At 41.8% G+C, this 23,772-nt stretch overlaps 1 protein-coding gene across 3 annotated transcripts in view; it reads right to left on the minus strand.

Moving 5' to 3' along the window:
• Slc12a1 (solute carrier family 12 member 1) overlaps positions 1 to 23,772 on the minus strand; it is an 82,339-nt gene that overhangs the window by 41,888 nt on the left and 16,679 nt on the right. Inside the window, exons 5-16 of one of the 3 annotated variants that reach the window (XM_087181089.1) lie at positions 22,658 to 22,753; positions 22,062 to 22,157; positions 19,472 to 19,611; positions 18,295 to 18,405; positions 16,250 to 16,361; positions 14,572 to 14,699; positions 9,311 to 9,395; positions 6,600 to 6,751; positions 5,122 to 5,229; positions 4,706 to 4,829; positions 2,878 to 2,979; positions 716 to 871 (exon numbers count right to left, since the gene is read on the minus strand). In XM_087181089.1, the coding sequence (XP_087037215.1) occupies positions 716 to 871; positions 2,878 to 2,979; positions 4,706 to 4,829; positions 5,122 to 5,229; positions 6,600 to 6,751; positions 9,311 to 9,395; positions 14,572 to 14,699; positions 16,250 to 16,361; positions 18,295 to 18,405; positions 19,472 to 19,611; positions 22,062 to 22,157; positions 22,658 to 22,753 (1,410 nt within the window). The remainder of the gene's footprint in view (positions 1 to 715; positions 872 to 2,877; positions 2,980 to 4,705; positions 4,830 to 5,121; positions 5,230 to 6,599; positions 6,752 to 9,310; positions 9,396 to 14,571; positions 14,700 to 16,249; positions 16,362 to 18,294; positions 18,406 to 19,471; positions 19,612 to 22,061; positions 22,158 to 22,657; positions 22,754 to 23,772) is intronic. The other 2 variants (XM_004835447.3, XM_004835446.3) reach the window with 2 other exon arrangements.

Raw genomic sequence — 23,772 nt, forward strand, 5'->3', positions numbered from 1 at the left:
ATCCCTAATTTCACTTGTGCTTTTCCTTCTGCCCAGCATCTCATCCTTTGACTCTATTCCTTGAACCATCTCCTAATTGTTTCTCATTGTATTCTTTTAAAAATCTTGTTTATTTGTTCATTTAACAAATAGTTAAGTTCCTACAGAGGGCTGGACTCTGGGAACACACAAACCATGAACCAAGAGTTTTCTTGGATAACTCTAATAAGGTTACTCTCTGAGCCCTCCCCTTTTCCTATCAATTTGCTCATACTACCTGGTGGTACTTACTATATTGTGTTATAATTAATTGCTTAAGTATGAGTTTATAAACTCCTCAAGGATGAGAACTTGTCTCACTCAGGACATAAAGGCAGAAGGTGATCTAGCAGAAAGCTCACGGGGTTTGGTATCATACACCTGTGGTTAAAGCATTAAAGTCCATCACATGGTGACAGTTACTTGGGCAACTGGTCAACTCATTGAACCCCAGTTTCTTCATCTTTACATTGAAACTACTAAGACCTGATGTACAACATAATCGTGAGGGTTAAATGGGTGCATGACATATAACAGGTGCTCAGCGGGGCTAACTGCTGTTAGTCTCATATCACATGGTATTAATGCCATCTACCACACACCTGGCCCACCTAAGTGTAAAGGAGTTGCTCAATAAATGTTGATTGAAAGGGTAGAGATATCTGGAAGCCCTCCTAGACAGTCCTTCTCATCTTACCTGGTTTCTTATAAGTCACGTAGATATAGAGGAATAACTCAATGATATAGGTGATGACAGCTGCCCACCAGTTGATGACAAACATGACGCCACAGCACAAAATAGCTCCAAAAAGAGACACCCACATGTTGTAAATCCCATAGGCAGGCCTCCATCCTGCAAGGAAGCAAAATGATGTAAGGAAGAAACGTTCCACACGACTGCTCTCCTTTGGCTACGCATTATAAGAGTGCAGGTAATGTCTTCTCCTGGCATAAAGAATCAGAATCTTTAGGTCCATTTCCTAATTTTATTATTATTATTATTATTGTTATTTTATTTTATTTATTTATTTTTGGTACTGTGGATCGAACTTGGGTCTTTGCACTTACAACGCAGGCGGTGGAACCACTGAGCTAAATCCCTGGCCCTTTGTTATTATTTCTATATGCTCTTGGGTCTCTGGTCTATGAAAGTGGTGGTGTACCAAATAGGATGCCGTAAAATTTGGAAAATAAGCATCTGGAAAAATTTCCTTTATGGACCCTGCCTACTTCCTTCATGCCTTGATTGTCTTCCCAAATAACCAATGCTGAGCATCTGAAATCTGTACTCTTAGGAGTTGAAAGGAGGTGGGAAACAGGGAAAGTTTGGGACGGGGGACTTCTTGGTTGTCCAAGAAAGAGAAGTTTAAAACAACATGCTTTTTTTGCTCATGGAAAAGGCAGAGCAATCACCAAGAGTCAGTCTGCTTAACTCCTTGGTAGCTCTTCCATTACACCAGGAGGATAATTATCTATGGGAAAAGAAGGTGAAATTTTCTAGCAATGGCTTCTAAAACCCAATGTACTAATATGTCATGCATTTTCATAATGAAAATATTTCTCGGCTCTTATACACGTGGGAGGTTTCCCTATTCTTTAATTCCCTGAAATAAAAGAAGCTAGGAGACAGTATGGGCAGGATGGTGATGCTCTGATTTGGAGGATACCTTTAGTCTATGTATGCCTTAAATTTGGAGTTGCCAAAATACAACAGAACTTTAAAGGTCTTTAGGAAAAATTTCCTTAAATGACCACAAGATGGAAATAGCACTTAAGGAAACATCTTTGGATAAAATATTCTTATTTTACCAAGGCTGATTTTTTTCAGAGAGAGAGGGAGAGGGAGAGAGAGAACCAACAGTCACTTTCTGGGTTTGTGTATCAATGTGTCTTCTTCTATATGGTTTTCTGTTTTCCCTTTTCTCTCTCCCTCTATCCAGTTCTCCTTTCTACTCTTTCTCTGCCAGCCTGTATAACTTTGCCTTGTTTTTCAAGAGTGGTCATAACAAGGCAAGAAGCCACACATTTCCTTGTATTAAGAGACTGTGACAAAGCTCTTCGAAAACTCCTGAGTTATCTTCTGTAGCCTTGGGTGGACACAGGGTCCCTTTCCATCTATACTTCATCTGAATGACAGCAAGTTTTCCAAAGGAGGCTTGGGACAGTGGCAGGCTCTAAAAGAGTGTTTCGTTGTCTCCTGTGAACGTTCTCATGATGAGGGACGTTTTAAGGGTTGATAAGACAAGTCCCCAGACTGGCTGGGAAGACAGAAGAAACCCTGTTAGCCAGTGGAATCAAAGAAGGAATGAAGTGTCACCACACAGAGGAGGCTTCTTCCGTGTGAAATTTTGGTCGACATTAAATCACAGCATAACAGTGCCCCAACGACCCCAACACCAATGTGATGGGGCCCTGGGTGAATTAGCAGTGGCTGTGCTTGGCAGGTAATTATGGGGACTACTCATCCTTCTCTTCCACAGCATGGGCAGGAAGCAAACTGATAATAAGGAAGTCTCAAATATATACATTCATTCCACTTCTGTGGTCACTTTCACCCTGGAAATAAATAGTGGTGTTTTTCAACTGCTGAAATAAATGTGGTTTCTCGTGCAATGAATAATTTATTGCCACAGGAGAAAATTGACTTTATGGTTGGTCAAAAAGGCCATTGCTCAAATGATTCGGTTTCTATTTCGGAAGCCAGCCCCCAACTCACCAAAAGAAAGTGGATTGCACTGCCCACCGGGATATAAGGCAACTGGAAACACGGATTGAACACTTTTCACTGGCTTGTTTCATTTTATTAAAACAAACTCACTGAGTGCTTAGGCTTATTTTAATTTTGAAATGTCAGCTTACCTGGAGATTTGGCATAAGAGGCATGGAAGCAGGAGAAATTAATAAGTGCATACGAAGCCAAGAAAAAATTCGAGATGATGGGGGCAATGATGTTCAGCTCCGCTGTAAAAGAAGCAGAATTGAACGTGTACATCTGAGTGACGAGACTGGAGGCCGAACAGCTGTTATAGCTTGGTAGCTTGAATTCATTTGGAAATTGAACACACAGCTAGCATCTGTCAAAGTCTAAGAAGTTAGTGATTTTTCTTTGGAGCTACATATATATTCTTAGCCAGGGTTTTCATAACGTGAGAGTCAAGAAAGCCCACAAATCAGAAAATAGAAAATCAAGACCTCTACCTACTAAAAATTCATATGGGACTTGGCAAAACACTGGGGACTGAAAATATGATAAATTCCCCTGTAGCCACTTTGGAGGGCCCACTCCTGTCTTCTTTGTCTGCGATGGATACATGACCAAAAAGCTACCACAGAGACAGATTAGTTAAACACCAATGCACTAGAAACTCCCAACTGGAAATCTCTCCACACACACTCAGCATGTCCTTGCTCACTTGCTGGACTCTTGTTACTCTAACTTTTCCCCATCTCTGGCTACTTCCACCTCTCAAGGCTTATCGAAGGTACTTTCACCCTCAGTGGCTAAATATCCCCTTGGATTCAATTCCAGCTGGATTGTTCATTATGTGATATAAGAGAAACACAGATATCCTCACTTGTCTGAAATTCAGACATGTTCAACCTCAGTGATGCCAAAGTCGTTGGCAGCAGGGTGTGATTCTAGAACATAGAAACCAGTAAGGAAATGGGCTAGAACTGCTGTCAGGCTTCTCTGTGGAGGTAAATCACATTTTGAAAGACTAATCATAAAGGATATCATTTAATTTATACACAAGTGTTTATAAATTTTGGCTGTGAGATCCTTTAAATGTAGCAGACTGGTGCATCTCTATATGTAATCGTTTATATTTAACTTTTAATATTTATATTATATTATATATTTTTATATTATTTATCTTTAATTTTTAATATATCAGTGTTATATATTCCCCTCTTTACCCTCATAGAAATCCGATGAGTATTCTGAATATAGTCCCTTTCTAGGGACTATATTAGGTAATGAAGAGGAACCCTCACTGTTTGGCACTGGGACACCCATAAGAATGTCTCATCATACATTGCCTTCAGCTTCTTTTCCTCAAATTCCCTCACCCAGCAAAGATGGGAGCTCAGGGAGGGGCAGGGATGCACAGGCTACAGCTAGGAACCTGTCTTTCCAGCGTCATGGAGCTGTGTCACACTGCCCGGGGAGGGGAAGCCAAGATTACAGGCTAGCTGCATGGTTCTCAATGCTAATGATCTAGAAGTCTTTTGAGGCGCTGGTAAAAGGCAGATTCTTTATCCTCAGAGATCTGGATTCAGTAGCTCTGGAGCTGAGCCTGCAAACGATGCACTTTCACAAATGCACTGGTGATTCTGAGTAGAGGGTCAGCCAACCAAATACCAAGAAACGTGGGCATGGGCAACTCAGTTTTGCTGGCCATCAGGCCAGTAGGTGTGGGGCAGGGACAGCTCTGGAGCAGCTGGGGGTCCCAATCACTTGGATGGGTTTGCAACCTTCATATTCAGAGGACTGATTAAAGTCCAGAGCACCCTCAAGCCCCTCAAAGACCCTCAACACACAAGGATTTCTCTTTTCCTTCTTAGACAGACCCCAGTATTCCTAAGCAGGATCTTAAACATAAATCAGGTCATTTCTCAAACATCAAGGAAAAGCTTGAGGAATCAGAATGATTTGGTTTTCAGTAAGAACAAGAAAGCTACAAACCAATCAGAATAAACGCCATGGCTATCACAAAGGTGAGAAAATATCCTCTCAGGGGCTCATTGTTTTTCCCGTATCCCTTTGCGAAGAACTGCAGGCCTTTGAAGATGTTGTCTTTGCACAGAGCCTGATGGAAAAAACAGGAGGAATTTGTCATCTATACCTGTACACAGTCATTTTCTCTAGGTGATCCCAACAAGAAGATTTGGGGGAAGATTAAGCGGCACACACTATGAGGCCCACGTTAACACTGCAGTTTGTCATTCTTTATGTTGTTTGAATGGATCTGATCTTGACTACGTGGCAGACAGAAACATGAACTGTTTCGGAAAATGATGGAAAATGATTACCGGTGAGAAGGGGTCTTTCAGCTTGATCCACAGCAACGTGAGGAGCACAGGCTCGCAGGCCTGTCTTACCTGGAACACCTTGGGGGCACTGACCAGGGAGGCCAGGGCGGAGGACAGCGTTGCAGAAAAGATTCCAGCGGTGATGAGTGGGGCAAACCCTGACACCATGCTCATGACCTGGAGGAGAAAGGTTTGGAGAAGGAGACAGCTGAAAAAAATCAGCCCAAATGTATGCAAATGCTTCCCTCTCTACTTCCGGTGACTGGAATATTTTATAAGCCAATTGCTTGCAATGAAATATTCCTTCTGCTTCATTCTGAATTCCCTCTCTTCCTTCCTTCCTTCCTTCCTTCCTTTCTTCCTTCCTCCTCCTAACCTCTCTCTTTCACTCTACTGGAGGTGGTCCCCAAATAGTGCTGAGCTACATCCTTATCTCTTTAAAAACTTTTTTTTTCTTCTTCAGACAGGGTTTCCCTAAATTGGCGAGGTTGCTCTCAATATTGTGATCCTCCTGCCTCAGCTTCCCTGGTAGCCAAGTTTATAAGCATGTGTCACATCTGGCTCCAAGTTCTTTTTTTTTTTTTTTTTTTGGTACCGGGAATCGAACTCAGGTCCTTGCGCTTGCGCGGCAGGCAGCAAAACCACTGAGCTAAATCTCTGGCTCCAAGTTCTTAATATTTATTCTTTCAGAATGAAAATGACTTTTTGTATTATTTATAAAATAATAAGTGCTCACCAAAATATGCTACAAGATATTGGAAAGAATAAAGGAGAATGGTTTCAAGGATTTTGACAGTAGTTTACCCTCTGTTCTTTGTGGGCATATGTTTCTGTGATAGTGAGAAATTCTATCCAGAAGAAAGTGTTATTTTTATGAGGTTTGGGGAGAGGCTTAGCTGTTTACCAGTCTTTTTAAAAGCATTAGTCTTTCTTCTTTCTCCTGCACATGGAGACTTCTCAAGCCTTTGCTTTTCCTGTTTGTTAAATGTAATTTTGTATCTGAGATCTGATGAGATTCTATCCATTTAAGCCATATTTTGGATAATGATTTCAGCAGAGTTAATTTCTGTGTTGGTGGTTGACATAGATGAATGAAGGCTCTACCCCACACCCACTTCTCCCTCTCCTCACCAACCATGCAGACAGATCAGTCCATTTCAAGTCCTGCCTTTCTCCAGAGTCCCTGCCCTCTCCCGCCCCTCCCTCTCCTGATTTCTCTCTTGCTCTTGTCTTCCAGGCTCCTTGGGCCACCTCAGTGGTTTGTCCTAGGCCAAAGCCCATGGGACTAGCTCATCCAAGCTGCTCCTTTCTGCCATGAAATCCTGCACAAGTGACCAGAAGACACAGTGCCAGGTGCTGCTCTCTCCCTGGGAATGCCATTTCTCCCACTGCCCACTGTGTCACCACCACAGGATTCCTGTCCCTCACACACAGACTGAATTCAAATCAATCAAAAACCAATCAGCTTCAGATTCAGAAGTCTCACTGGATATGATGTTCTAAAGGCATAACAATGGCAATAGACTTTTTTTGCTGGCAGTGCAAACCTGGAAGTTGTTCATCAGCCCATACTGACAGGGCTCTTGTCGACATCTTGAGAAGTCATAGCCCAGCCCACAGGCTGCAGACCCGTTGCAGTTCATGCTGGAAATGATGGTGTCATTCATGCTTCCAGTGGCATCCCTGACCACACAGGAAGCTGTAGGAACAATGGGGCTGGTCATTTCTGTAATGTAAGAGCTCTGCTCTCTTAGAGTTTTCTCCTGAACACACACTTAGCTGGCTTTGTGTCTAAACAGGTCTGTTCCTAGCCTGTGCTCATGGTCAATGCTTCTTGGGACAGGGTGACCCAAAGCTCCCACACGCTGAGTTCTGGAGTGCCCCCTAGCTGTTGCACGATGCCATTTCAACAGTTTTAAGGATCTAGGTCCTAGTCTCTCTCCACTGGAAGACATTGGGGGTGGAAAGGCCTTCCTCGCTGACCTCTTAACTTGTGTGTGGCTTACACATCATGATCACATTTCACATTTCTGGTTTAGTGCTGCAGACCCCATATTTCTCAAGTTAGAAGGATATATGTCCTTATCTGTAAGCACCGAAGGAAGCCATTCTAGTAATTAAGATGAGGCCCTTGTTTTCAACTAATTCCTGGCATAATTTTTTAGATAGCATTATAATTCTACTTTATATAAAAGTTTAATGGCTTAAATAATATATGCAACGTTTTAAGAGAAAATATTAAGATTTTCTATTTGACCATTAGTATTTATAGTCAAATAATATTGTACATGTCTTTCAGTTTATCCCATTACTTTCAAACATGAGAGTATTTGTTATTTTTTATTATAAACATTCTAAGATAAACATCTCTGTGCATAGACTGTTCCGTGTTTCAAAATATTTCTGTAGGATAGATTCTTAGGAACGGAATTATGAGAATTTAAAAGATCTTTGATATATATTTTAATCACTAACTTTCCTTACAAGATTTTTGACTGTAATGCCTGTCAACTACATATTTGATAGCATTATTAGAAATATGAATATATATATGATATAAACATTTTAAACTACATGAAGGAAAAGTATTTTACAAACTAAATACCAACCAGTAAAGTTACTTAGTTTATTTTCAAACTCCACCCATAGTGAGTTCTCATTCCTTGCTAATACTGTAATTTTAAGACAGGAACCAGGGACAGGAGCTAATGAAAACCTTGCATTTTAGTTGTGGAACTGACTTTCTTTGAATCTGGGAAACATTTAAAAATTATGGAATCTTTCAATTTGAAAAAGAAACTTACAATAATCAGTGCAGGAATCCTTTTTATCATAGTCCCGAGAGACAGCCCTCTGGCCTCCACTAAAACACTTGAAATTATGCCTGTTGATTACCAAGCAAAACCACCCACTTTAGGTTTTACCTCTTTGCATTATTCGTTTATGTCAAGCTGACTTTTCTAAATCATCTATTTTAACTTCTGCATAACAGATCCGTGCAAATTCCTATGGAGCCAGGCCATAAGCCATTACTTTCACTAAGGACAGGACATTGATTCCATAAGTATCTTTCTCCGGTCCTGGGAAAAGTATAGAAATGCTGATTTTTCTACCCATGGTGGTGGTGGGGGTGGGTGGGGATGGGACTACAAGAATTCCTGAAACGAGGTCTATAACTTTGCTCACTTCCTCATCTTTACTATGTCTGAAGAAGAAAAACCACTTGAGAAATGTAACTTTGGCAATTTCAATGCCATTTGAAAATGTGTTGATTTCTTAAAGCAGCAGAACAAAAACTCTTTACATGCAACTAGACTTGGAAATGACACATTGCACTTAAGAACCTTATCCAGTTCCCTCAACTAAGAGGCAGTAAGGTAGGCAAGAGTCGGTTTATTGTTTTTTGTTTTTCTTTTTGCATCCAGAGACCAACTGAAGATAAGATATATGCACTTTGCCAACCTCCCCAGCAGGAAGCAGGGGACGACTGGCAGGCACGCTTGGCTAAGATGTGCACTTGGCTTCCAAAGTGCTCCAGCCTGGCCCCGTGTGCCCTACTGTGCACAGAAAAGGGTTTTCTTCTCTTCAGGCTGGGCAGCCACATTTCTTCCTCTCCTGCCATGGCACAAGCATGAGGTGGCCTCCAACCAGGAAGAGAGGTAGCTGCTGGCAGCAGGTGGAACCATAGTCAGCCTCAGGGACAGCAGGAAAGCACACATATTTTCTGCTCCCTGAGTAATACAGGGGCTGACTGCCCACATTGCCAGCAGCTGGGTCTTGTTCTGATTTCCTGCTGATTGGTGAGAGTGACATTTCCATATTAGGACAGAGTGCAAGGGTGAGATACTGCTATAAATCCTACATCTTTCAGGCTTTCCTAAGGCCATGTGCTTGCTTCATTTTGCCTTGATTTTTTATTTCTTTGACCTGCTCTGTTTTTTACCTGCCTCCTAGGCACGTGCTGGAAGTAAGGCTTTCCCAGCAGTGGAAATGTCATCCAGGGAAACAAAATGGTGACCTTTTTAGGCTCAGGCAGGACAACCATCTGATTAGCTCTACTCTGCCAGTGACCCAGAGATGCTGATATCACAGCTTAATTGCATTAGAACCCTAAATGATCCAAATCATTAACAAGAAGGCAATTAATATGCTGCCCTTTAAAAAAAAAACCTTTCTAGTTACATTCCACCAAAAGCCCACTAGACATGAAGAATGACCGGGCTCATTATAATTCTGACACTAGAGTCATGCAACTTACCCACGCAGACAGCAACCCCTATGTAGGCCACAGTGGTGATGAAAATGGCCAACATAGTCCCTCTGGGGATGGCGTCTTGGGGGTCCTTTGGGAAAATAACATACAGTAAGCATAGGTAGCTTGGCGTTATTTTCAAATTCCTAAGTTACCCTTCCCAAGGCAAGTTCTAAGAAATGATCAAATGACAAAGTGGCGAGCTTGAATTCTTGATGGATAGTTTTTAAAGCAAATAAAGATATCTGTAAAATTTTGTGCTGGACAGAAAAGATTACAATGTCCAGGAGAGAGGTTTTATAGAAGAATAGGATAGGCAGTTCTCTTACCAGACCCCTCCCTCCTCCTGTGGATTTTGCACAGAAATATCAGGCCTGGAAGTGCAGGGGAGGGGAGGGTGCACAAACATATCCAGCATGCCAACAGTCTCTTTCTCTGTGGATTTGTTCTATACTGCACTCAGACCTTTAAAAAAATTATTTCAGACTGAGCAAAAAGGATGACATACTAAATTCTCCAACCCCTCAAATTGCTCATTTTGGAATCGAGTTCAGGAATGACTGTAATGGAAGAAGTTTAATTTCCATAAGCAGGCATAAAGAAAGAGGCAAATTTAAGCTTATACCAGAAAATGGGCTTTTCTCTTTACTCTAAATATATATACATTCATGAAGTTGGGTTCAAATCACATTTAATTTACCATTTTATATCCGATTTGGGGGGTTAAATCATATCAAATCAATTTCCAAGCCACAGATTGAATTATATTCAATTCAACTTAACAGGCATTATTAAGTAGAGATTTTAATGCATTCATTGCTTATACAGCATAGTGCCTGGCATATAGTAGGAGTCAATAAATATTGAATTGAGGGAAGTACAATCCCAGGAGGCAGTAATCTCCCCTCTAGAGGACATGGGATTCATCAATACAAATAAGCAATCAATATTGTCAAGCAAAGTTTGAACTTTTTTCCTTCTAACTTAAAAATATGCTGATCAAGTGCATCAAAAAGGTCACTTGTGGAGAATGAAGACTCAGCCTGATAGCAGGAAGGCACACCTTAACCAGGAGAGCCTGTCCCTCCCAGCCACTCTTCCAGCCCTGCTTCCACCTCTCCCCCACTCTCCTGGGACCACCTGCCCTGGGCTCTCCTCTGAGGCCTGCACATCTGGCCTCTCTCTTCCTAATCCTCATCTCAAAAATCCATGTGGCAGGTGTGTGCAATGGAGCCATTCACAGAGAGAAGGTGGCAGCTATGGCTGTAACAGGCCCCACTCAACCCCCTGATTCACATCTCAAAATTTAATTATTGATTGAGACCTTCTCAGGATCTGAATGGAATGTGAACTAAGCAAGCAAGAAAAAAATAATGTGGGGCCGGGGATTTAGCTCAGTGGTTCCAGTGCCTGCCTCACAAGGTCCTGAGTTCAATCCCCTGTACAAACCGCCCCCCCCCCCAAAATCTGTAAGGATAAGAGGTGTGAAGACAGAAGGTCATCTTGTACCTACAACACAGACTTGATTCTTATTTACAACTATCTACACTGTGAGCTCTAAAATTTCTTAATAGAAGTTGCACGAGGGGCAAATAATCCTAAGACACCAACATAATGTTAGTATATGATCCTATATCATAAGATCAACAAAACATGGCATTGTTTGGTCTGGCTGCCCATAGAGAGGGTGTGGGACTTTGACAGATTCAGAGTTTTCACTCCAAGTGTTAATTTTAGTCTTCCAGCTGTAATCCAAACTCTAACCTTCCACTGTTCTTAAACATTACCTGTTTCCTTAGGAGAGAACATAAGTAAGGTATTAGATTGTTGCTTTTTGAGTATATCAACTGCATCCTAATTTTGCATCTCTGACGTGGCACCTGAACTCTTTGGCCTAGATGAATGTTTCCCTAATTTTCCCCTGGGTGTCTATATACAGACCATCCCTCAGGGTGCCCTTAGAAGCAGAACATTCAGGGTGGGTGCTTTGCAGCTCCCCCACCCCGTGCCAAATCCTGCTGTCACTGGCCACCTGAGGGCCATCTTGAGAAGGATTCTGAGGCACTGAACCGAGGTAAGCAACTTGCCTCTCCCCATACTGTGCAAAAACTAATTTACAACATTGAACTGTATCTGTTATTTCTAATTTCACTCTTAGAGAAGTAACATGTGTAGGTCCTGCAGTTCCCTTGCTGATTCCCAGCACATTGTCACCTCTCAGTACTTACCATGCTTGCCCATTGGGGGCATTTTGCTCATATCACTACTCCCCAAAGCACTGTCCTCTTTTGACTTTCATAACCCCAGTGCCTGCTGCTTTCCCCTAGTTCTTAGACAGCTCTTTCTCTCCTCTTGTCACTGGTTCCCTGGTTACCACAGATGTGTTGGATGCCTGTGTTTCCCTGAGCACTGCCCTGGACCACTTCCCTCCCTCTTGCGCTTGTCTAGCTGAGTTTATCTATGCTGTGGCTTTTTGTCTGCCTCCCTCCTTTCTACAGCCCAAACATCAATCTAGCTGCCTGCTAAATTTCCAAGATGATTTCCTTCTGCCATTCCAACCTTCACAGTCAGGTCTATGTGGCCTGAAGTCAACTCAGTAGGTTGTAACCAACATTAAAAGAATAAAATAAAATAGAACTGATTGAAAATATCACAAGACATTGCTTGTAGTAAGGAACCAACTGGAGAAAATATTAAGTGTGGATTTGAGTGTGGTATACAATATTTTCTTGCCATAGATCGTAGTTAAGATTTTTTAAAATTTCTTCTCTTGACACCTACAAAAGCTGTCTCCTTTGGTCCTTTCCTCCTCCACAGCCTTAATCCTGGCACTCCATAAATGCTGACTAAGCCACACTGATTACTAAGCATCTGATACAGACTTGTTTTTAAGGAGTCAAAGGAAAGCATAATTTTCTTTCATTTAGAAGTGTGTTTACCATTTGCAGAAATTTAAATCAGTGATCTTGGATGCTTTTCCAGTGCTGAGAAACCACAAGTGCAACAGCCATAACTAAACTGCTTCAAGTACTGATACTCACTACTTGAATCATTTGGAACAAGTTTCTTGACTTTCCTGAGCTTCAGCTTACTCTTTTTTTTTTTTCTGCCATTATCCCTGCCTAAGAATTTACCACTGCACTGTGGTCACTAATATAACAAATCTAAATGCCTCAGCTTGGTCACTCAATAAATATCTATCAATGTCTTACCAGTTCAGAGGGTGCAGCAATGAACAAAGCCAGAAGCAGTCTCCCCTCTCTTGGAGCTGTAGTCTACAGCTAGCATCCCTCCAGCAGCTGGCTCCCCTGGCATTCTGAGGTTCCAGCTGCTGAAGTGTAAGGAACTCCTCCCTGTTCTCAGTTCCCCTGGGTCTGACTGTTCCTGTGGCCTTCGCAGCCTGGGTCTGCCTTATATGCCTCACCAATAGTCAGCAGCTGGCCTGTGCTTCAAGTTCAGGCTCAAAACTTAGCCCTGTGAGGAAATCATACCTAATGGAACAATTACTTCTTTTTACTTCATAACCCATTTGTAGTGTTCATTTATACATATCTCCTATTGACTCTTTTTAAAAAAATTATTTCTATTAGTGCATTACTCTTGAAGTACGTAATGATTACACTCATCGTGGGGAGCTGGCACATGTACATAACACGTCTTATTTCTTTTCATTTCCTCTTTCCTTCTTTCCCCTCCCCCTCCCTCACCTTCCCATCTGCCAAAGATCGCTCTCCCTATTTCCTACTACCTTTCATTTTGCCCTTTAATTTATTTATAGTTTGGGTTTCTCAGACAAAAGAAACCATGTGATATTTAAGCTTGTGTCTGATTTACTTCACCTAATGTAATGGACTCAAGGTGCATCCATCCCCAATTTTAGTATATGTGCTGCTGAAGTGAGCACTGCATCTATTTTCCTACAAATAACTCAAATTTATCTTTATGGTACAGTAGTGCTCCATTGTGTATAAATACCACATTTTCTTTACCTATTCATCTGTTGATGGACATAAAGGCCACTTTCAAAATTTAGCAATTATGAGCTCTGCTGCTATAAACATGGGTATGCATGGGTCATTGTAATATGAAGTCTCCTGATAACTCTTGAAAATACTTATCTTCTAAAGTTGATTATAAATTTATTGAGGTACAAACCTGTGTTTTTTACTTTTTTGTGTGAGGTAAAACCCATGTGTTCTCTACTTTTAAAGGGAGTTCTTATTGTTTCCCTGATATGTGTCTTCTCTTTTCTCATTTTAATACTAGAACTCTTTCAAAATTTTATCTGGGCGCATGGCGGTCCACTTAGAGACTACATTTTTCAGCCTCTGATTAATGGAACGGCAGCAGAAGAAATACATACAAGTCTGGGAATTGCTTGATTCTGCTTCCTTATTTTCTCTCCTGTGGACTGGAATGTGATCTTGGAAGGGATTTTATTTTATTATGTAAGGGGGATTGAACCCAGGGCCTTTGCACTGAGCTATAGCCCCAGTCCTTTTTTTTTTTTTAAATTTTGTTGAGACGGAGTGTCACTAAGTCCTTACATTGCCCAGGATGAGATGGAATTTGCCATCCACTGGACTCAGTCTTTATCAGTTATCTTGGACCATGCAGATGAGGGCAAACCTTAGGGGAATGGTAGACAAGAGAGATCATCTAGACCCCCAATTACCTTTTGAAGCAGACCTTTCTTATCTTGTTGGATGGCCTATGAACTCAGATTTTTATGCACTAGACAAACAAACTCTATCTTGTTTTGGCCATTGTTATTGGTCTTTTATAAATCATTCAGTCCAGTGTTGTACCCAGTATAATGATCCATAGTACTTAGTACTTAGAATGATCCATAGTACTTAGAATAATATGAACTGAATAATATGAATGGAGTGCTAAAGTGGTCGGTTTTTGCTTTGTTTTAGTTTTCCTTTTCTTAAATGTTTCATGTTCTTACTCAGTATGGTTTTAAAAGAGGAGGTAGTTATGATACTTTCTCACTGAACTATATGCAGTTTGTTGGTGAAATGACATCAAGTCAATATATTCTGTTCTTCCAACATCATTGGTTAAGATCTTGGAAGAACTGTCTGAAATAAGGACCCACATGTGAGAAGAGAAAAATCGTAAATGACCAGGAAATCTTTCAGAAATCTAGTTTTCATCTGTAGGGAAATGCAGTCACCTTCAATCTGTATAGCTCCTTGTGTCTCCCATCAACTGCACTACCACCTCCCTGGACTATAACGCAGAGGGAAAGAACAACACACCTCCAAATCTCCCGAGATATTGGCACCAGCGAGGATTCCAGTAGCTGCTGGGAAGAAAATGGCGAAGACAGAGAAGAAGCCTTCCCCCTTTGTGAAGCTTGGTCCAAAGTTCTCTGCAAATATTGATGCTGCAGCACACAATATAAGGAAATTAACATGTAGGCTCTTCACAAAGTAGGTTGAGTTCTTTGGCTTCTATAATTCTAAATACAAATCTATCCCTGGATTTTAAGTGGAATGATCTTAAGATGTTGGTGATACTATTTGCTAAGAGCCAAAATATGCAAGGTGTTAGATCTCTAGGACTCTGTAAAACTCTAGATCTCTGTAAAACCATTCATATCTGTGTCCACAGAGACCCAGGGTGCCTGCTTTCTTTGAATCTGGAAAAGATTGAAAGAAGAGATGAAGAATTCTTTCATGACCATGTTAACATACTCATAAATACACTACACTTTTTTGTGTACCCACACCCCCTAAAAATATATGTCCCACCCATAAATACCTGACAACCAACGCTGTTTTTCTGTTCTTTTTTATATTGTAGCAGAATTTTGTGAATTAGGCTACTTTAAAATATTGCTATTGATTTTCTAATATCTGATCCTTGCTTTCAGAGTTTGGATCTTAAATCCTTATATCAAATTCTCACATGTGGGAAAACAATATAGGAGGAACTATGTACGTAAAATAACACAAGTTGTTGCCAAATGCTGAAACAAAAAAAAAAAAAGGCTCAGCAAACTAGAAGTAAAACATGAAGGAAGAAGAAAGGGAGGAGAAAAATGTGGGAAAAAAAAGGAACCTGGGATGCAAAAGGAAGGAAAGAAAATTTAAAACACACGTGCAGGAAAGAAGAGGGAAAGAATAGAAAGAAAAAGATGTTAACAACCAAAGCAAACTAGAGTTTCTTTACAGAGAAAAAGAATCAGGAAGAAAGAGGTGATGTGCTTTTTTAAAAAGCAAAACAAATAATGATAACTGAATAAACAATGAAGTGGAAAAAAACCCCTCAGCAGTTGATTCTTGAGTAAACGAAGTGGAAAGGGAGTAAGAAGTGGGCCGGTGGAGTAGAGTAGGCGAGAGAGAAGACAAACGCCGGGCAGGCTTCATTATGTTATCACAGGATGCTACACTAAGGAGCTCCCATGTCTTGTGCTGGAAACCCGGACAGCAACACATAACTAGGTAAACTAAGTGGATGACATAACTAGGTAAACCCATGCAAGGTAAGGTGCCATAAAGTCTACCAGGAAGAAAAAAACAGCTGTTTGAACTCAGTCTTCTGCAATGGTTCAGCCAATTGTCCAAGCTCTGCTCTCATACCCTGCCTGTTCTTCCTGTCCCTATTATCTGACAAGGACAACTTGCCCTGCATTTTAAGATTTGAAAAGCACCTTCACTTCCACTATCTTATTTACTTCTCAAGATTCCCTCAGGAGGTTACTGCTGTCATTCACACTTCAGCAGGAAAGTCCGAGACCCAAACTCATTGCATGATCTCTCTAGCTGGTAAGCAGCGGAGTTAAGATCCAGCCCTGCCTCTCCTGGACCCAGTTTCCACCTCTGTCCTGGACCATACTGGGATCCTCATGGCTGGCCTTGGGAGGTTAGGGATGGGGATGAGGAGAACCACAAGGAGCCTTTTACCGAAGAGCAACTCATTGGTCACCTGTACCTTGGTAATTAAAGAAGCCTCTAGACCTCTTCTCACTATTGGATGGAATGATGGTCCCAATGAAGAAGTTTGCTATGCCAATCAGGAGAATGATCAGAAGAATCACTTGAGCCTGCAATGGCAAAGTGAAGGGAGACTGAATTAGGGTTATTTAACAACTTTATTTACATAATTGTAAAATTATGTGTCTGCTGGAGAAAGTCTGATTATTTCAGTTAAGACTGCTGTCCAGTGCAGGTGAGGAGAGCAGCCTCATGGAACCATGCCTTCATAAGCCTTGGTCCATCTGGATGTCCATGCCGCAGTTTCTGTGAGAGCGTGGACTTGGGTAGCTGAGGTTGACATTTCCAGAACATTCGAAAAAGTACGTGGGTAACTGCTGCAGTGTTTCCAGGAATGTAAATGAAGCCAAATGTTTTAGCATTTATGCACTTGAGCTTTTTTCTAGGCAGAGCACTTGTGAGTTCTTCCTCTTCCTAACTGTACAAAGAGAGCCAGAGCACAGAAGGGTTGGCAGAGTCCCCGTGATGCCCAAGGCACTTGATGCCAGGCTGCCAGTGTGTGCACAGCATGAGCAGCCGCAGAGCCCACAGGCTAAGTCATCCTCCTTCAGCTCCTCCAACACTTGGCATTGCCCCCGACCTGGATTCCACATCACTCTAGTCAGGGTAGCCGTGTCCTTCTTCTCCTTTGAGTCTCAAGTAGGTACCTCCTCAGAGAGGCTTTTCTTGACCACTTAATCTAAATAACTACTGAGCAGCTGTCGTTCACTGAGGGCATGCAATATCACAGATTCAGCTTTAAATCTACCTGTATTGTCTCAGGTAAGTAACGCCACCAACAGCCCTATGAAGTAGGGAATACTGGTGTCCCTGCTTTAGGAAAGGACATTAAAGGAAACTAAAGCACAGAGAGGTTAAATAATTTACTCAAGTCCACAGAGATACAAACCAGATTCAGAACTAGATACTCTAATGGACCCAAAGTTTTAAATACTGCCCTCTACTGCCACTCAACTATAATGTCTCCCTCGGGGAAGAAAGTAATGAAGAGTAGGTGTCCCATGCTATCTGCTATTATTTTTCCTTTTCCCTCCCTCCCTCCCTCCCTCCCTCTCTTCCTCCTTCCCTTCCTCCCTTCCTTCCTACCCTGGGGACTGAACCTAGAACCTTGTGCTTATTTTCTTTATGATACTTTTCACAATTTATCATTTTATATTTGTCTCCCTATTTACTTGTGTACTCCTCACCTGTCCGTAGACCACATGCTGAAGTAGAGCAGGAATTGCGCCTGTGTTGGTCACAGTTGAATGTCTGGTGCCTTGAAGAATGCCTAGAACATGGTTGGCACTTCCTTAACTTTTGTTTAATGTGGGAATGCATAATCCACAAAGACCACTGTGCAGGAGTCTTGCCTTACATAGATGGGAAGCTTTGCCACCTTTTCCTTTCTGTTGACCACATGCAAAGTAGTTGTGCATCTCCAGGTGCAGAGGAGCATTTCAAATCACATCAATCCCTGTGCAGCATTCCCCAAATAGGCAAAAGACATGCTCCCTGTCATTCAGTGATTTACTGCGCTTTACCACTGGTTAAATCCAGATGTGCTCAGGAACGATGCCCTTAATTTTGCTGATGAAGTGCTGGATTCCAGAGGAGAATGATGGTCCTGTCTCTGCCACCTTCTGCTAAGGCGTGTCATTTTGAAGGGCATCAGCACTCACAAGGGGACTCCAGGGATGACTGAGACACAGGCTTCCACCGTGTCGTGTCTGGGATCGTAAAGGGCCTGTGCATGAGGATGCAGTGGCCTTGGCTGTGTCAGAGGTGACAGCACAAAGGAGGGAAAAGCACAGGCTGGTCTTGTGCCACACCCGCTGAGCTGGTGCTCTGCACGCTCACTGGTCCCGCAGTGCCAACTTGGTACTTTCCCCATGACAAATAACAACAGCCATGTTTTAGATCATGGGCTTCCTTCACTCCCTGCATTTTCTTCAGGAACTGACTGACCGGCAGTTCCTGATAGCACCACTCTGAGAAATTTACCTTTGCTTCCCATTCCATTCCCGCGACAGAAATTCCTAAAAGAATCACCACAGTGATGGAGCCTATGATCCGGATGTCATTGGCCGGGTCCACCATTATGGAATCGCTCTCCTGTGGGAGGAGAATTAACAGAATGATTGGAGACACAGATTTCTGCATGTGGGTCTTAGTGTAGCACTTTACAGTCAGAAGAGATGTTGTACACTAATGTCTGGGGTGAGGTAGGACAATAGAAAAATGAAGTGGTTGTAAATTTGAGAAGATAAAGAACCCAGCATTATTTCTTGTGATAATAGGCATTTGATAGCCAAGGTTAGAAGTTATAAACAGTAGAGATGCATTCTAGTAACAGCTCTTGGAGCACTAAGTAAAAGTGTGTTTACACACATATTGTACTTTGTTTCAGAAGAATGGCTAGTTCCTTTTTTATGTTAAGGGGAACCCTAGGGGAATAAAAACAATGTGAATAGAAACAATGGTTTACAATGTGAATATTAAAAATAAGTGCCATGCAATTAAAGAACAGGCTACCCCAACCTGAAAATGCACCTCTTAAGATGGCATGCTTTATGACGTAGATAATATGCTCATTTATTCATCTAATTTTCACATAGAGATACTTTTACCAGCTGAGTCCAGTCAGTGCTATTACCAGAAGACCAGAAGTTAGTTCAAATGCCAGCTAACTGAAGTGCTCGCAGCGCACACCATCCTGGCAGGGCACCTAAACCAGGAAATGCCTACTTTTCTGCACTGAGTTATTCTGATGTTTGAACTTTCTTTTTCTTTAGAAATCTATAACTATCATAGTACTATGATTGCAGATAATAATGTTCATTATCTATCTGATCTTTCATATTTTATACTATACTTCTTGTACATCATTCCATCTGATCTGAACCAAACTTTTGTGAAATACAAAGGATATTAGTAAATACACAGGATATTACTGCCCTGGCGTATAGTCTCAGGTAAATAAAGGAACTGCTCCAAAGTCTCTCAGCTGGTAAAGTGAGAGCCCAAACTCAAAGCTGATCCTCTGATACCACGCCAGGGTTCCTTCTCCTATATCCAGCATCCCCCTCTCATTCTGCCATAATAACACCCCCTAGTGCCCTGAAAAAGAAAGCTGGATTGAATGATCTTGCTTGGTTGTATTAAGAAAAGCTCTAATTACCTTAAGAAGGTCTACTACAGTTTCAGCAAATCCTACCACATACATAGCAACCGCTACTGCATTGGCAAATGCAAAGATCAAGCCTATTGACCCACCAAACTCGGGCCCTAAGCTCCTGGAAATAAGATAGTAGGCTCCACCTGAAACAAGAAACAGACATGCATTACAATGAGAAACTGCAAAGAAATTGGTTTACATGATCAAATGATTTTGCATGTCTCCGCAATTTTAAATGTTAATTGTTTTAATAAAAATACTATAAATGCCTAATAATTTTAGAAATCCTGTTATCCTAATGAATAATTTAGCCCTTCTTTGTACGCTGTACATAATCTATGGTATAATAATAGATTTAATAAATTTCAATTTATTGAATCCTAAATGTAAAAAAAAAGGCTACAAATAAGAATGCAGCAAAACTTTATCAAAAAACTACTTTGGGGCCAGGGATTAAGCTGAGTGGTTCCGCTGCCTGCCTCGCAAGCGCAAGGTCCAGAGTTCAATTCCCAGTACCAAAAAAACCCCAAACTACTTTGTCTTTTAAAAAATATCATTGGAATATTCAAATTAGTAATGCAACTGAAGTAAAATTTTATATCCAAACAGGCTTTGGTAGAAAATGAAGTGGAAGAACTGATCTTTGGTTTTTTGCTTCCTTTCTGTTGCATAAGCATTCTGCTATATACTTGCTGCATAAAACATAGTATCCTTACGTAATGGTATGTATTATCTGATCTGTAAATCAGACTTGGTTTTTGTTTTCAGCTCAATAAGTGATGATTGGGGCAGGGATTTAGCTCAGTGGTTCTGTTGCCTGCTTTGCAAGGTCCCGAGTTTGATCCCCAGTATCAAAAAACAAAAACAAACAAAAAAACCCAAATAAGAGATGATTATTATCAAATGCCCATAACATGGGAAGGAAAGTAGGGAGGGCTTAGAAGAATTGCTTTTCCAGCTGTCACTGCTGCTCTGGACTGGTGAACAGCTAGAGGGTCCCTTGGGTAAGTCACTAACAGTAGAAAAGGCCAGATGTTATGGTTTATATCTACATGCCCCCCAAGAGCCTCCTGTGCATATAGGAAGGGCTTTTGGAAACTGATTAAATGAAGAAGGCACTACAGCTGGCTTCCTGTTAGGAGGTGGGGTCTGGTTGGAGGTGGGTCACTGAGGAATAACCTGGAAGTGCTCATCTGCTTCCGGTTCCTCCTTTCTTTCTCTCCTGACATGGGCAGCTAGACCCTTCCACCACATCATCTTCTGCATTTGAGTCTGCTGAACATACACTAAACGTCTGAAACGTGAGCCAAAATAAAACTCTTGTCGTTAAGTTGTAGGTGCCAGGTATTTTGCCCCAGTGACAAGAAGCTGACTAACACACCAGATGAGAGGCCTGATTATCACAGAGCATTCTAATTATCTCCTATACTGATCTAGTCTTGGAGGCAGGCAGAGTTGATGTGGAATGACCCTGAACAAACACTTAAACACAAAGTCAAACCACCATTTACTGAGAAGGAGTTTCTTTCATTCTAGTAATTCCTTTGGGTTTAAAGGATAAAAGTCCTCCCTAATAATGTAACATTATCTAGGTGAAACAGATCCCTTTTATTTCCTTTATCCTGATTTTCTTAAACAAATCAGCTGGCCAGTTACTTAGTGGGCATGGTCCAAATGAAAGATAGGCAGAACCTGGGAGACAGGTGTCCAATGGGTAGGGTGGTGTTTAGAAAGCCTGAATAGGGAGATCTGGACAAGGTACCCAAGAAGAACGCTACCTCGGGAGCCTAGGGGAACAGGAAGGGGAAATAAAAGAGGTTAGAACTATGCTAAACTTCATCCAATGCCTTTTCTGCCTAGGCTGGCCTGCCCCTGGATAGCTTGAAAGTAACTCTTTTGTTTTTTAATTTTTTTTGGTACTGGGCATCTAACTCGGGTCCTTGTGCCTGTGAGGCAGGTGGTGAAACCACTGAGCTAAATCCCCGGCCCTAAACATTTTCTTTTAAAACATGATTTGATTTTTTTTTTTTTTTTGTACCGGGGATCGAACTCTGGACCTTGCGCTTGCAAGCCAGGCGGCAGAACCACTGAGCTACATCCCTGGCCCCTCTTTGTTTTGTTTTTATTTTCTTCTTGATGATCTTCCCCAGCCTGTTGGCCACCAGGAGCACAGTGCTTGGGGTGAACCCCAAAGGCTGGTGCAGTAGTGGTTTGCTGAGTGGAAATCATGAAGAGGGTCAGCAACAGTGCTGGAGAAGACCCCATCTGAGGGGACGTGAGAGAGGGTTAGGGGGTTGTCACGGAGTAGAAGGAAACTACTTGGTTCACTATAATGTTCCATGCTTTCTTACTAGTCACTCAATAGTTTAAAACAGATTTTATCCCAGGACATGGGTCAGAGAAGTCTTTTCTAAAGATTTCCTCTTTATGGTTGAGAAGAATTTTGCTTTGTTGTTGAAATTGTGGGTTATTTTGTTTTGTTTTAAGACTTTAGAGACTTATCACTATGAAAATTTCATTTCCAGTATTAAACCAGCTTTAGACATTACTACAGAGCCCAAGCTTATAGTCGTAAGGAATCAAACTGGCTTACCTCCTCTTACCACTCCATTTGTGCAAATAGCAGACATGGAAATACCTGTGAGTGTCGTCACGACTACGCTCAGGCCAATGATGATGATGCCAAGACCTGAAAAATCCCCCAAGAGAGGCATTTGGCTCCAGGACTGAGAGAAGTCACCGGAACTTCAGGACATGGCAGCCTGATCTTTGCAGAGAAGGATCCATCTCGCCATGAAAACCTGAAATGTTCTAAAAGGTTCCATTCCATGAAGATCCAGGAGCACCTGAAATGCACTGAACTTTACAATGGCATCCATGTCCAGGAGTCATTTTCTGAGAAACACCAGCAAAATATGTGCAGACTGGCCTGAAAAATAAAATGTTTATCCAAGAAGCTCGCACATCTGGAACGCCTGCCCAAACGCGTGAAGACGACGACCAGAGCTGACTAGAGTGGACCTGGACTTGACTCACCGCACTCCCCTCCGCACCCCGTGGCTCCAGGCTTCTTAGCCAGGCTTCAAGGACATTGAGGTACTTCCTGTTCCCATCAATAACAAGTATATAAAAAATGTTTTCCCTACCCATAGTAAGTGATGAGGGTATTAAATATCTTAGAGATTTTACCTCCACGAACAAACCCGTTAGTTGCTATCGCGGAAGTTGACAACCCAGTAATAGAAGTTACCATGGTGGAAAGAAGAATTATGAGAACTCCAAGACCTGTTAGCAATGAAAGATAGAAAAGATTACATTTTACGTTTCCTCCTTGGATTCCCTGCTGCTAAAGACTATGCTGCCTTTCAGTTTTCAGGTCCATGCCTTGGGCCCCAGTGGGGTTTCCTTATGTTGAGGAGAAAGTGGTCCTCCTGGCATAAAGAGCAGGTCAGAGAACCGTTCATTATGATGAAGGATGGTTTCCAGTGGTAAACACAACCTGAAATGCAACCTTGTCCAGGAAGAGCTGACTTGTGCTGGTGTTGGGGGAGAGAAATTACCTCGCCTGTGAAAAGTGAAAACATGGCATTTGACCTTCTCACTTGCTCCAGCGAAACTGGAATGAGAAAGTTGGGGATTTGACAAAGGTTAAATCCTTCTCCATTTTCCTTGCATCCCTTTGCCTGAGGGGAAAAAGAAACCAACTTGTATTACCTTTGAAAACATTCCAGAAAGGTCAGTAGTGAGCTTCTGGAGCCTGTGTTGCCTTTACCTTACAAATGAGGCTGTGGGTCACGAGTTTAATTACCTCCTCTGACATATCCATTTGTGGCAATAGCAGAGGTGGATAAGTCAGTGATAGCAGTCACTGTGACAGCTAAGCAGATGATAATCACACCAAGACCTCAGTTGAGAGAGGAAAAACAGAGGCAGTTAAACGGTGGAACATCCACTGAGTCATTAACATAAAAGCCAACAAGTCTGGGGTAATCACTGAGGGATCACATCCGAGTTTAACAAGTTGGCCAGGAAATCACCAGGCAGTAACTGCTCAACTCTGAAATGGTTTACCTGTAGCAGATTCGTTTCCAAGAAGTTCAAGCGCTAAAATGTGTAGTGTTGTTTTGTACACAACTGAACAGCTAAAACTGGTAAAAACTGTAATGTGAATCCCATCTTTGATGACGCCCCTACCATCTCACGCTGTTCATTTAACTGGAGATCAAATGGGCATCTTTCCAGGCAACTTCCTTCTTATGCATTTTGGTCATGGAGGGGTGGAAAATGACATCCACTCTAGCCAA

The sequence above is a fragment of the Heterocephalus glaber genome, unplaced genomic scaffold, assembly GCF_053883595.1.
Source record: "Heterocephalus glaber isolate CG9 unplaced genomic scaffold, H.glaber_assembly_v1.0 deba00000122, whole genome shotgun sequence".
Lineage (NCBI taxonomy): Eukaryota > Metazoa > Chordata > Mammalia > Rodentia > Bathyergidae > Heterocephalus > Heterocephalus glaber.